The sequence below is a fragment of the Mustela nivalis genome (assembly GCF_964662115.1).
Source record: "Mustela nivalis genome assembly, chromosome: 3".
Classification (NCBI taxonomy): Eukaryota; Metazoa; Chordata; class Mammalia; order Carnivora; family Mustelidae; genus Mustela; species Mustela nivalis.
The window spans coordinates 103,182,468-103,196,472 of NC_139022.1; the positions used below are offsets into that span (position 1 = coordinate 103,182,468).

General features: G+C 45.5%; 2 protein-coding genes across 2 annotated transcripts in view; both read right to left on the minus strand.

Annotated features, from left to right (window-relative positions):
- Positions 1–8,135, minus strand: part of LOC309862039 (protocadherin gamma-B2-like) — a 64,535-nt gene extending 56,400 nt beyond the window's left edge. The window contains exon 1 of the mRNA XM_082725335.1: positions 5,485–8,135. Within this exon, the coding sequence (XP_082581461.1) occupies positions 5,485–7,905 (2,421 nt within the window). The 5' untranslated portion in view covers positions 7,906–8,135. The remainder of the gene's footprint in view (positions 1–5,484) is intronic.
- Positions 1–14,005, minus strand: part of LOC309860937 (uncharacterized protein) — a 174,382-nt gene that overhangs the window by 145,659 nt on the left and 14,718 nt on the right. The window contains 2 exon segments of the mRNA XM_082723362.1: positions 10,834–13,269; positions 13,273–13,347. Coding sequence (XP_082579488.1) covers positions 10,834–13,269; positions 13,273–13,347 — 2,511 coding nt within the window.

A 14,005-nucleotide genomic window follows, 5' to 3' on the forward strand; every position in this document is an offset into this window, starting at 1 on the left:
AAGCACAATATTTGAAAGATTAAAAATCTTAAGGAGAAACATCTGAAAATCATCTTCAGTAAAATCAGATATGAAAATTAACAGGGCACTTCCTCCATTACACAACAAACACTCAAGAATTTGAGACCCATAGACCTGCATTTCATTAAGAAAAATTATTTAAGAAGAGCCTATCCCTGAGAAATGAATTTTAAAATTTCAATTTTTAATGTGAATTGATTTTCCAAATATAAATCTTAAGACTCTACTAATAAAGCAGAATTGTACCGACACATGCATAGATGCAAGCATTCAAGTAGATACTGATTCTGAAAAATGAAGAGGTTATCTCTAACCAGAAGTGCCAGGTGTAGGGCATTTAATGAATATAGCAGAATCTAATTCTTTGGAGATTTTAAACTATCACAGAATAAAGTGGAGTTTTTAAGATTTATTTATTTTTAGAGAGAGCTTGTGGGGGCGAGGGTGTGAGGAGCAGACAGAGAGAGAGAGAAATCTCAAGCAGACTCCCTGTTGAGCCAGGAGACCCACGCAGGACTCAGATCCCATGACCCCAAGGTCCATGACCTGAGCATAAATCAAAAGTCCCACACTTAACTGACTGAGCCACCGGGTGCCCCAAATAAAGTACAGTTTTAAGGTTCCTTCTCACTGATCTCTTATCTCAACAAATATACATGTAATTATAGTAATTACACAGGTTAACCCCAAATTCCCAGACTTGAGAATGCCACAGATTATAAATTTAATCTGTTTTTCTGATTTTTTACCATGTTGAAGTTTTCTATATTCTTCCATTGACTTATTAAAATAGTCTAAATTATTTCCTTATGCAAAGAGCAGGTATACTAAAATATCAGTGTTGTATACTATCCTTTCCAAAACATATTCACTATTGGTGTTCACACAAATATCCAAAAGAGAACATTATATCTAACAACTTGGATTAATCAAACAACTCTTCTATTAACACAGTAACAGTTCTAGTATAAGAAAATTTTGACTAAAGTGATTATGATTACTTTCTTTTAAGCGTATGGATATCAACTAGACTGTCTTGAAATCCACGTACTGAAAAAAGATATTAAACACAAAATATAACTTGAAAACAAATGGAGACAGGATCATTCAATTAAGTCCGTATCTAAATGAAACGCACAATGATTCAGTATTTACATAATTAACCGATTTTGAATGTGGCAGACAAATGATTAAGGAAACAAATGAAAAAAAGCTACAAGCAACCATACTGCAAAAGAAATCTCACCTGAACAACTCCTAGTTTTTCATTTACATTTATCTTCTCAGATACCAGAAGAGGCTCGCTTTTCCCACAGCTCTCCTGGCTGATGAGCGTGTCCGCATAGTTGGGCTGGGGGAAGATCACGTGACTCTTGCGCGAGTCCGCGGTGAGGGACACCTCGTGCGAATAGGTCTGCAGGAAAGCCCGCACCCCGTCCACGCCCACGAAGTGCGAGGCCGGCACGCCTACCAGCCCGTCTCCTGAAGCCTGGAGCACACGCGATGCGTGCCAGCGCCTCAGCCTGAGCGCCAGCAGCACGATGACGAAGGCGAGGAAGACGCAGGAGACGGCCGCCACCGCCACCACCAGATAGAGCGTGAGGTCCGCATCGTCTGGGTCGGCGGGGGTCCCGATGCTGCCCAGGTCCGCCAGGACGTCGGGGATGCTGTCGGCCACGGCCACGGTGAGCGTGACGGTGGCCGACAGAGGGGGCTGCCCGTGATCCTGCACCGCCACCACCAGGCTCTGCTTGAGCGCGTCTCTGTCCAGCAGGGCCCGCGCTGTGCGCACCTCGCCGGTGTGCAGCCCCACCGCGAAGAGCCCTGGCTCGCTGGCCTTGAGCAGGCGGTAGGACAGCCAGGCGTTCTGGCCAGAGTCTCTGTCCACTGCCACCACCTTGGTGACCAGGTAGCCGGGCTCTGCGGATCGGGGCGCCAGCTCCACCCCTGTGGAGCCATCCGTGGGAATGCTGGGGTACAAGATTTCGGGGGCATTGTCATTCTGATCCAGGACAAGCAATCTCAGTGACATGTTGCTACTAAGTGGAGGGTCTCCACTGTCACTGGCCATTACCCGCAGCTGCAGGTCTTTAATCTGCTCATAGTCAAAGGAGCCAAGAGCATACAGGATGCCTGTGTTGGAATTAATGGAGACATAGGAGGATACAGGCATTCCTTGAAAGGTGTCCTCAGTCAGAGAGTAAGTGACCTTGGCATTGTTGCCACTATCAGGGTCATGCGCAGTCACAGATAAGATTGAGATGCCTCTGGGATTGTTTTCCAGGATATAGGTGGAGTATGAAGTGTGAGGGAAGATGGGAGGGTTGTCATTGATGTCTGCCACAGTCAGGGAGATCTGGGTTTCTGTAGACAAGGGTGGGTTTCCAAGGTCAATGACAGTGACTGTGATGTTATAATCTGAGATCTCTTCTCTGTCCAAGGCTTTTGTTGTCAATAAGTGATAGTAATTATCAACTGACTTTTCCAATTTAAAAGGCAAATTCCTGGGGATAGAACATAGAATCTCACCATTCTCTCCAGAATCAGCATCGTGTACACTAAACAGTGCAATTACGGTTCCAGGAAGACAGTCTTCAGAGATGGAACTAGCAAGAGAGGTGAGGATCACTTCTGGAGCATTGTCATTCACATCCTGTACTGTGATCAGCACCTTAGCGCTCGCCAGAAGAGCCCCCCCATCCTGAGCTACCACTTCCATGAGGTAGAACCTGGATTCTTCATGATCCAGTGATTGCAGAGTTGAGATTTCACCCAGGTTTGAGTCAAGTTTGAAAGTCTCTGAAATTTTGTCTTCCTCATTGCGAAAAGAGTATGTTAATTCCCCATTTATTCCCTCATCTGGATCCGTGGCGGTTAGCGTAAGCAGCTGAGTGCCTACGGGTATGTTCTCTGGTACACTCACTGTGTACTCGGATCGAGTGAACAAGGGCGCGTTATCATTTGCGTCAAGAACCATCACATGTATGTGCATAGTACTAGAGAGTATGGGGTCTCCGCCATCTAAAGCTGTAAGGAGGAGGTCGTGGACAGCTACTTTCTCACGGTCTAAGGGCCGTTCCAGTACAAGCTCCGGGTATTTTTGTCCATCAGCTCCACTTTTCTCCTCCAGAGAGAAATGCATATTGCGGCTAAGCTGGTAACTCTGGAGGGAGTTCGCACTCACATCAGCATCTCGAGCGAAGGGAAGCACTAATCGCGTTCCAGGAGCCGCATTTTCATTAACTTTTACTTTTATTTCCTCATCCCGGAAACGTGGGAAGTTATCATTAATATCTATTATTTCTATTTCTACTCCGTACATCTTCATGTTATTCTCAACTAAGATATTAAAACTCACCAGACAAGGCGTGCGCTGAGCGCAGAGCTCCTCTCGGTCTATCCTGTCCGCGGTAACCAAGCTGCCGCTTCGCGGGTTTAGAGCAAAAAGCTGCGTCCTACCTCTGGAGACGATGCGGACTCTGCGCTCCGCCAGCTCCCGGGGCTCCAGTCCCAGGTCCTTGGCGATGTTTCCCACGAATGAGCCTTTGTCCAGCTCCTCCTGCACGGAGTAGCGTATCTGCTCAGCTCTGGCTCCCCATAGCGTCTCCAGGAGCAGAAAGAGCAGGAGCGGCTCTATGCAGCCCCAACCTCTCAGTGGATCCGCCATTGCTTTCTCTTCGACCAGTTTTCTTAGTCCCAATTCCAGCCTGCTGTTTCCTTACTTCGTTCAAGCCAAAGGGAACATGTTACTTGACAGAAATGCAAGCCTATTTCCTAAAACTTCTCCGGTCTGTGTTTGGTGAGGAAGGAGCAGGGAGTCAGGTCGTAATGCAACCAGCTTTTCCACTTTGGTGAACAGCGACGCCCAGAGTCCTAACCAGTTACTACACCAATTCTGTTTTATTTCATAAATGTTTAATTATTTTTTATTTCTAATAATTTTGCTGTATCTTTAACCCATTATCAAGTGACATTGTTTATATTTAATTCTGAAATAGCAAGAATTCAACAAACCTTGAGGTCAACATAATTATTAGATTTTTTTTCCCTTAGGAAAGTTTTAATTAAGTGCCACTGAGCCCATGTCCTTTACTTACCTCTTACCTATATTAAGTCTGTTAAATCTGGATATTGGAATTGTTAACTTTGTAGGTTTTAAAATGTCATCTTTTTATTAGGATATATTTATTAAAGTGTGTCCACTATGCAGAAGAATATCAAGAAAACAAACCTAGCTCCCATTGCAGTTTTGCAAAAATGCCTACTGATTCAAGAAAATTGTATTAGATGTCATAAAAGAAAAAATAAAGGGGCATTTTGTTACTTGTGAGGACTTTGAGAAAGTTCCCAGATTTTCACACCAAGCATTTGGCAGCTACACTCTATCAGACTAAGAGTTTGAACTGGGTTAACTACACATTATCTACATTTTTCGATTACCATGTCTAAATTGGAGTTAGGCATTTTACAGTGACAGACTCTTAGGGAAATCAGTATAGTGACTGAAGGAAAGGGCTTTAGTTCATCACCTATGCAGAGAAACATGTCCAGATACTTAGTGAGAAGGCACTGAGTGGCCTTCCTATATTGAGAAATATATTTAATGTTATCACCTTCAAATGGTAGCAGGAGAAAAAATGTCTCATGATTGGGAAAAGAGAACATTACATAGAGTCAATTAAGTGAGAAAAGCAATTTTTACCCAATGACATCTTCATAGGAAAAGAAAGAAAATGAAGACATTTTATATCTATAATTAGAAAATTCCAAAAAGGTTTTAAGTAAACAATGTGAGTACAGTTTGCAAAATTTTTTCAATGTACAATTTTTCATAAAAGCAATCTGTTACTATGAATGAGAAAGATTTCTCCCATTTAATAAATACACTCATAAAACAGACACTGCAGACCTCAAAAGTTGCCCTTCCTTTAAAAATAGATCTGAGATATCAAGACACTTAGCTTGAAAAGACACTTAGAATGCTGGTCTACAATTCATTTCTACCCATGCGCTGACGATGGCAAGCCATGACACTGAGTAAATTTTTTTTCTTTTTTTGGTTCCCAGTTTTCCCAAACTAGCAACACAGATCTCTTCACTATGAAGTGCTATAATTCTAAGAGGAAGTAAAACTAAAACTGGAGTAATAAAGACCCTGAAGGTGAAAGGAATAGCTTAATTCCTACAGTAATGACATTTCAGAGGAAAGGAATATAAAGATGAGGAAGAAAGATAAGTATTTCATGTAATACAGGCCTGTAGTTATGGACAGATAAATCTCCTGTATCAGACAAAAACATATGTTAGGGATTTAGTTAGATACAACTAAGATAATTAAGGCAGAAAACTGCTTATTGAATCCACAAGACAAAATATGAAGTTGAGACTTAAACCCCAGTTCAGTGATTTGTTAACAAACACTGAGACCCAAAGTGAAAATAAGTCAAGTAAATTAAAGCTCACCTTTAAAATAACATCTGATGCAAACGGGACACCAGCGCCTTCATGATTTGTGTTTGGTACCCAAGAGACATCTTCACAGAGGAGATCCTGAGAAGGAGTCACTTCTGGGGTGACAGTAAGAAAATTAAACTCTGTCTTAGCTGATTGTGAGGCAACGCACAGATTGTAGGAATAAGGCAAAGTCCCTTCACTGTAGGTGGGAGGAACCACAGGTCCTGACTTGACACACAGACCAGGCTGAAAGCAGCCCAAAGAGGCAGGGCTGGAGGAGCGGCGCAGGCTCAGGGCAACTGCCAGAATCACCGCGAGGAGGAACAACACCGAGATCAAGGCCAAAGCCACCACCAGGTAAAACTGCAACTCCGCCTGGGGGTCAGAGGGCTCAGGGCGGTCGCTGACATCCGGCAGCACCTCCTGCAAGCTGTCGGCGAAAACCAGGAGCAGCGTGGCCGTGGCCGAGAGCGGCGGCTGTCCCCCATCCCGCACAGCGACCAGCAGGCGCTGGCGGGCCGCGTCCCGGTCGCCCAAAGCACGCGCCGTGCGCACCTCGCCCGTGCGCAGCCCCAGGCTGAAGAGTCCCGGCTCGCTGGCCTGCAGCACGTGGTACGACAGCCAGGCATTGTGTCCCGAGTCGGCGTCCACCGCCACCACCTTGGTGACCAGGTAGCCGGGCTGCGCGGCGCGCGGCACCGTGTCGAACAGCGCCGAGCCGTCGGGCCCCAGCGCCGGGTACAGCACCCGCGGCGCGTTGTCGTTGCGGTCACCCACCAACACGCGCAGGCTCACGTTGGCGCTGAGCGCGGGCGAGCCCTGGTCGCGCGCCTGCAGGGTCAGCTCGAAGGCGCGCAGCTGCTCGTGGTCGAAGGCGCGCTGCGCGAACACCACCCCACTCTGAGCGCTCACGGACACGTAGGACGCCAGCGCCCGTGGCTCCAGGTCGCTGGCGATGATGGAGTAGGAGACGCGACCGTTGGGTCCCAGGTCGGGGTCGGAGGCGCTGACGTGGGCAATCGAGGCGCCAGGAGGATTGTTCTCTGCCACATGAACGATGTACGAAGGCTGTTGGAAAACTGGCGCGTTGTCGTTGACATCTGCGATGTGCAGGGTGATGTTAGTCCTGGAGGAGAGGGGCGGCTTTCCCCTGTCGGTGGCCAATACAATGATGTTGTATTCTGGAATCTCCTCCCGGTCCAGAGGCCCATGTGTCACTAGCTTGTAATAGTTCTTCGAGTAAGATTTCAGCATAAAGTCGGCCTTTCCCAAGATTTGGCAGTAAACTTCTCCATTTTCTCCAGAGTCTCTATCCCTTGTTTTTATTAAGGCAATCACTGTTCCTGGTGGTGAATCTTCTGGCAGGGGAGTAAACACTGAAGTGATAATCACTTCAGGTGCACAATCATTCTCATCAACAATTTCAACTTGGATACTGCAGTGTGCCACTAGATCTCCAGGATCTTTTGCTTCTACACTGAAAGTGTAACTATTAGCAATTTCAAAATCAAAATCATCCTTTGTCGTGATTTCGCCTGTTATTTTATCTAAGTTAAAGAACCGTTCCACTAGTTCGTCCACATTATGAAAGGAGTAGGTGATCTCTGCATTGACACCCTCGTCCTGGTCAGTAGCTGTTACCTGAAGCACGGAAAAGCCTTGGGGTACACCTTCCTGCAAGCTGACCTTGTATATGTCCTGGATGAACACTGGGGGGTTATCATTAGCATCAGTCACTTGGATTTGGATCTGAGCAGTGCCGCTTTGGGGTGGGTCCCCACCGTCCACAGCTGTTAGAACCAATTGATGGAAATTCTGTCCTTCTCTGTCTAAAGAATGTTTCAGAACCAACTCAGGATATTTACGTCCATCTGCAGTCTGTTTCTCTGTGAGATCAAAATGCTCATTGTCATTAAGATGGTATCTTTGCAGTGAATTTGGACCAACATCTGAATCCAGGGCCGGATCCAGTGGAAACGTTTTACCTGGCTTGGTGGATTCTACAATTTTTAATTCAATCTTATTCTGTTTGAATAGTGGGGTGTTGTCATTTATATCCTGCACTATTACTGCTATATGGAAAATATTTAGTGGGTTCTCAGCGACAGTATCGAAATCCAGAATACACAGAGGCTTCTTTCCGCATATCTGCTCTCGGTCTATTCTGTTACTCACAAGTAAGTCCCCACTCTTAGGGTTTACAGTGAAATATTCTTTCTCCGCGCTAACCCGCAGCTTCCGGGCTGGCAAGTCCTGGACACTGAGCCCCAGATCCTTGGCGAGGTTTCCTACCACTGAGTTTTGGGCCAGCTCTTCCGGAACTGAATACCGGATTTGATTCGGGAGAGCCCCGCGGAACAAAGACAGCAGGAAAGCCAACAATACCTGCCGCCACAGCGCTGGGCCGCTCCTCTCTGTGCTCTGCCTCATCCTGTCTCTCTCCACGGTGGCTCTGCTTTTGGTCGGGAGGAGAAATAAGTCCTCCTTGGATGGCAAAGCCCAAATAGGGTCTCTCTTCCTGCTTTTGTTTTCTGTATCTGAATCTTTACTGGTCTCCTCTAAGTGGCTGGTTAGAGCAGGAAGTTACCCTCTAAGAGGCTCCCAAGAGCTTCTTCTCTCACTTTTTTGACCTACAGCGACACCCAGAGGTTTTCCGTGGAACCGTACCAATTGCTTGTAAACGTTTTGCAAATATATTTCTTTTCTGAATTTACAGAGACTATTTGTTTTTAAAATGGTATATATTCACATAGCTCAAAACTGAAAAGGTACTTACAACATACTGTCCTCCTCTCTGCTTTCAACAATACTTTTCTCCCAGGAGAAATAAGTGTTACGTTTATTTGTGTGTACCATTCCGGAAATGTTTTGTACAGTGCAGATTTATACAAATGTTATCCTCCCTTCGATATGTAAATATACAATATAATATGTTTTGCATCTTGCTTTTTCACTCATTATATCTTGAAATTCTTTCGTATCAGTAGATAAAGAGCTTTTCCATTTATTTCTTCCATTATATTGTTGTACAATAAGTTACTTAACCAGAAATACTATTTTCTAAAAGAAACCCAGTGCCCACTCAAACAAAAATACATTTTCAATGTGAAATTAGGGTAAAAAATATCTACTGCTCTCTTAGACATTTAAAATACGTTTCACTCTGATTCTGGAATGTATTTGTAATGCCAGCATCCAAATATGCTTGACACAGTTTCAGGTCAATCGATATTTCCAAATTTTATTTTAAAGCTTCAGTATTTTAAATAATCTCCCCAGAATCTTTCTCAATATTATTTCCTCTCTCCTTTCCCCATGCCAGCTAACTGCATCACATGATGATCTGTTTTTCTATGTATCACAACACAGTTTCCCACAAAGACAAAAGCAATTAGAAACTAAAATGCTCCTTCTGAATGAATTAAGGCATTGTCCACAATCTACTGCTACAATTCCCTGCTATCTAACACAATCTACTGCCATAATTACCTGCTATCTAAAGAGCACTAATTTGTGTGGCCCTAGACATTCATGAATTCTTAGTTAATTCACAGAACTTAAGGAAGGCACAAGGAAGAAAAGTGTTGCATATCCCTCCCACACAAAATATTTCCCCGATATCAGAGCATCCCAGAGCTATCTCAGGGCTAACTGAGAGTAATTTTTAGGAACAGGGATGAAGCCCCCTTAATAAGTAGGATAAATCATATCAATTCAGAATCCAAGTTACCTAAACTTTATAAGTGACTCTCGTGATGAAAAAGGAAAGTTTTGAAAGTTATGTTTTCCTTAGAAATTGAGAAGGATCTCATAGTGATGCCATAATAGAAAATTTAGAAATTATTAAAATTACTCCTTCAGTCTACTTGAAGAACAATGAAATAAAATGGGCAATATTTTTGATAATCACAGAAATGCACAAAGGAATCATACATAGTGACTGCTGATGCATCTCAGAAACTGCAACAACAAAATACTTGAAATACGTCAATCCAATTGAGCAGCTATCCCCATTAAAATTATATTTAAATGTTAATATTTTCTCCAGTATTTATAAGTTGCCACTGTTTAATTATATATCTTTTTAAGATTTTACTTATTTATTTGACAGAGAGAGATCACAAGTAGGCAGAGAGGCAGGAAGAGAGAGATGAGGAAGAGAGCTGAGCAGAGAGCCTGATGTGGGGCTCAATCCCAGGGCCTGGAGACCACAACCCCAGCCAAAGGCAGAGGCTTAACCCACTGAGCCACCCAGGCGCCCCTGCCACTGTTTAATTGTAATGGAAAATACCCTTTCAAGGAAAAAAAGAAAACTTAAACCCAAGTGTAAAAAAGAGTAAATTTTAAAATAGTCTAGAATCAATAACAGCTTCATAGAATACTTCACTTTGCTTTTAAACAATTGCCTTTCATTTCTGTTCTTTTTTTTAAAAAGATTTTATTCATTTATTTGACAGAGAGATCACAAGTAGGAAGGGTGGGGTGGAAGCAGGTTCCCCGCTAAGCAGAGAGCCCAGTGGGGGGGGGGGGTTATCCCAGGACCCTGAGAACATGACCTGAGCCAAAGGCAGAGGCTTAACCCACTGAGCCGCCCAAGCGCCCCTCTTCTTTTTTTCTTTTTTGAAGGTCATTCTCTAGGGTGCCTGGGTGGCTCAGTTGGTTAAGCATCTGACTCTTGACTTTGGCTCTGGTCTTGTCCTCAGGATTGTGAGTTCTAGCCCTGCCTTGAGCTTCACGCTGGGTTTGGCACCTACTCAAAAAAATAAAAAATAAAAGCAATCTCACCATCCAACATGGGGGCTCAAACTCATGACCCAAAGATCAAGTCCCACGGGTCTACCTACTGAGCAAATGCCCTGCATTTCACATTTCCATTCTATCCTTTCACTAATGCCTAAATGAAAAATGGCACTTAAAGAAGAGAGGATGAGGTATACAATTAAGATACTGTTCCTGAAACTGTAACTAAATGAAGACTACAAATATTAAGTAATGAACTTTAAGTAGTAATTACTATTGATTATTCTTGAGGGATCATCTGCCCCTTCCTTTTATTTTGATTTATTCATTTTTATAGATGAAAGAGAGCATGCACAGGCAGAGGAAGCAGCAGTCTCCCAGTGGAGTGAGAGCCTGAGGCGGGGCTCCCTCCCAGACCCTGGGATCATGACCTGAGCCAAAGGCAGACTTAACCAACTGAGACACCCAGGTGCCCCATGCCCCTCCCCTTTAAAGTAATAGAATACTAAAAAAGAAGTGTCTTTACTTCACATATTACCTAATATGTCTATTACCTTATACAACTGGAGACGTTTATACAGCTCTCTGCCTGTGTTTTGTGTGGCAAGATTGACTCACCTGTTGAAGACTAGGATCTCCTTTTGTTTCAAGTAAATCCTGAGTTACCAGAAGAGGCTCGCTTTTCCCACAGCTCTCCTGGCTGATGAGCGTGTCCGCATAGTTGGGCTGGGGGAAGATCAGGTGACTCTTGCGCGAGTCCGCGGTGAGGGACACCTCGTGCGAATAGGTCTGCAGGAAAGCCCGCACCCCGTCCACGCCCACGAAGTGCGAGGCCGGCACGCCCACCAGCCCGTCTCCTGAAGCCTGGAGCACACGCGATGCGTGCCAGCGCCTCAGCCTGAGCGCCAGCAGCACGATGACGAAGGCGAGGAAGACGCAGGAGACGGCCGCCACCGCCACCACCAGATAGAGCGTGAGGTCCGCATCGTCTGGGTCGGCGGGGGTCCCGATGCTGCCCAGGTCCGCCAGGACGTCGGGGATGCTGTCGGCCACGGCCACGGTGAGCGTGACGGTGGCCGACAGAGGGGGCTGCCCGTGATCCTGCACCGCCACCACCAGGCTCTGCTTGAGCGCGTCTCTGTCCAGCAGGGCCCGCGCTGTGCGCACCTCGCCCGTGTGCAGCCCCACCGCGAAAAGCCCTGGCTCGCTGGCCTTGAGCAGGCGGTAGGACAGCCAGGCGTTCTGGCCAGAGTCTCTGTCCACTGCCACCACCTTGGTGACCAGGTAGCCGGGCTCTGCGGATCGGGGCGCCAGCTCCACACCTGTGGAACCGTCAGTGGGGAGAGAGGGGTACAGGATTTCAGGGGCATTGTCATTCTGGTCCACAATGAAAATATGCAAGGACACATTGCTGCTGAGTGGAGGGTTCCCACTGTCGCTCGCTCTCACCAATAGTTGCAGGTCTCTAACCTGCTCAAAGTCGAAGGAGCACAGTGCATACAGGACACCAGTATCAGAGTTGATGGAAACAAAGGAAGACAGAGACAGCCCATGGAGTGTGTCTTCAGCCAAGGAGTATGTGACTCTGGCATTCTCAATGCTGTCAGGGTCTTGGGCAGACATGGATAAAATGGAGGCTCCTCGGGGGTTGTTTTCAGGAATGTAGGCAGAGTAGGAAGCATGAGGGAAAGCAGGTGGGTTGTCATTGATGTCTGCCACCTGCAGTGAGATGTGAGTTTCTGTAGAAAGTGGTGGCATTCCATGATCAGTGGCAGTTACCGTGATATTATATTCTGAAACTTCTTCTCTATCCAGTGTTCTGCATGTCAATAGCCGATGATAATTTCCATAGGTCTTTTCAAGTGTGAATGGCAGATTATCCAGAATAGAACATGTGACAAAGCCATTCTCTCCTGAATCACTATCGTGCACATTGAAAAGTGCAATTACTGTACCTGGCGGAGAAGTTTCTTGGACAGAGTTGGCAAGAGATGTAACAGTGACTTCTGGAGCATTGTCATTTACATCCAAAACTGTCACCAGTACCTTACTTCTGGCTCGGAGACCAGGTCCATCATGGGCTTCTACATCTATATCATAGAATCCAGAGTCTTCATAATCTAGATCCCCCAATACTGTTATGTCCCCAGTCAAAGAATTCAACTGGAATAGTTGGGACATTTTATCTCTCACTTTACGGAAAGAATAGGTTACTTCTCCATTGGCTCCTTCATCTGGATCAGTGGCTTTTACAGTGAGTAGCCGGTAGCCCACTGGCACGTTCTCTGGAACCTTCACGTGGTATTCTGGCTGAGTGAATACGGGAGCATTGTCGTTGGTATCCACAAGCGTTACATGAATCTTGACAGTACCAGAGTGAGCCAGGTTACCCCCGTCAAAGGCGGTGAGAAGGAGGTGGTGAACCGCCTCCTCTTCTCTGTCTAGAGCAAGCTCCAGCACCAGCTCAGGGTACTTAATGCCGTCCGCTCCACTTTGCACGTCTAGGGAGAAGTGAACATTGGAGCTGAGCTGGTAACCCTGCAGGGAGTTTACCCCAATATCTGGATCAAAAGCTTCAGGAAGAGGAAATCTTGTCCCAGGACTTTCATTTTCAGCAACTTTTATTTCCCTTTGCTCTGTCCCAAAGTTGGGCGCGTTATCATTAACATCGATGATCTCCACTTCTACTCCAAAAATCTTTACTTTGTCCTCCAGAAGAATCTCCAGGCTTACTACACACTTTGGAGATCTATCACACAGCTCTTCCCGGTCTATCTTACCTGCGGTGACCAAGCTGCCGGTTCGCGGGTTCAGAGCAAAGAGCTGTGTCTTACCTCTGGAGATGATGCGGACTCCGTGCTCTGACAGTTCCAGAGGCTCCAGTCCCAGGTCCTTGGCGATACTGCCCACGTAAGAGCCTTCCTCCAACTCTTCAGGCACTGAGTAGCGGATCTGTTCGGCCTGGATTTTCCACAGGGCCCCCAGAAGAACGCAGATCCGGACCAGCCGGCTGCATTTGGGGCGATAAGGAGGAGCCGCCATTACCGCCCCTCCTCAGAGCAGCTTCCGCTTGGGCGTTTCCTCAGTGGAGACCGGAGAAGCCCCAGGATCTTCAAGGTCCAAGATTTTGTGCTTTCACAGTTGAACGTTGGAGTTCGGGGGTCCAGTCTTTAGCTTTCCTTAAGCCGCAGGGCTAATGCTTTGTGATGCAAAGATCTTTTGGTTTGGATTAAATTCCTGGTTATCTGTTTCCCCTGGTTGGTGAACAGCGACACTCAGAGTCCTAACCTGTTACTACAACCTATTCTTGGTGAAGAAAAGCACTACCTGTTTATACCATTTCTTTCCCATAACCTATTTGTCCCCCCAAAAGTAAAATTCAAGCTCCTGTTGTTGGTTTTTTTTTTGCAATGAAAATCCAGGCACGATACAAAGCTTACTGTACAATAAATCTTCCAAACCAATTTATTTATTTTCAAATAAAATATGGTGATTTTTCTAAGAATTTTTTCTCTTTTAAAACTTTTTAAGTTTTTCCATTATTTTTGTTCCTAGTCCATTTTTAGTGCAGTGCATTGTGTGAGGGGCACATTTATCCTTCCCAGAAGCAAGGATGAACTTGAAGAATGAAAGAATAGGTGAAAAAACAGTGTCAGGGAGGTTGGAGGTCTGAGATCTAGGACTCTAGGTCCTTACCTATGCAGAAACAAGTTTCCTCACATGAGTTGACCCTTTAGAATCTGGGACAACTTTTCAATTCTCTTGTAAGAAAATATCTACTTTTCAAGAG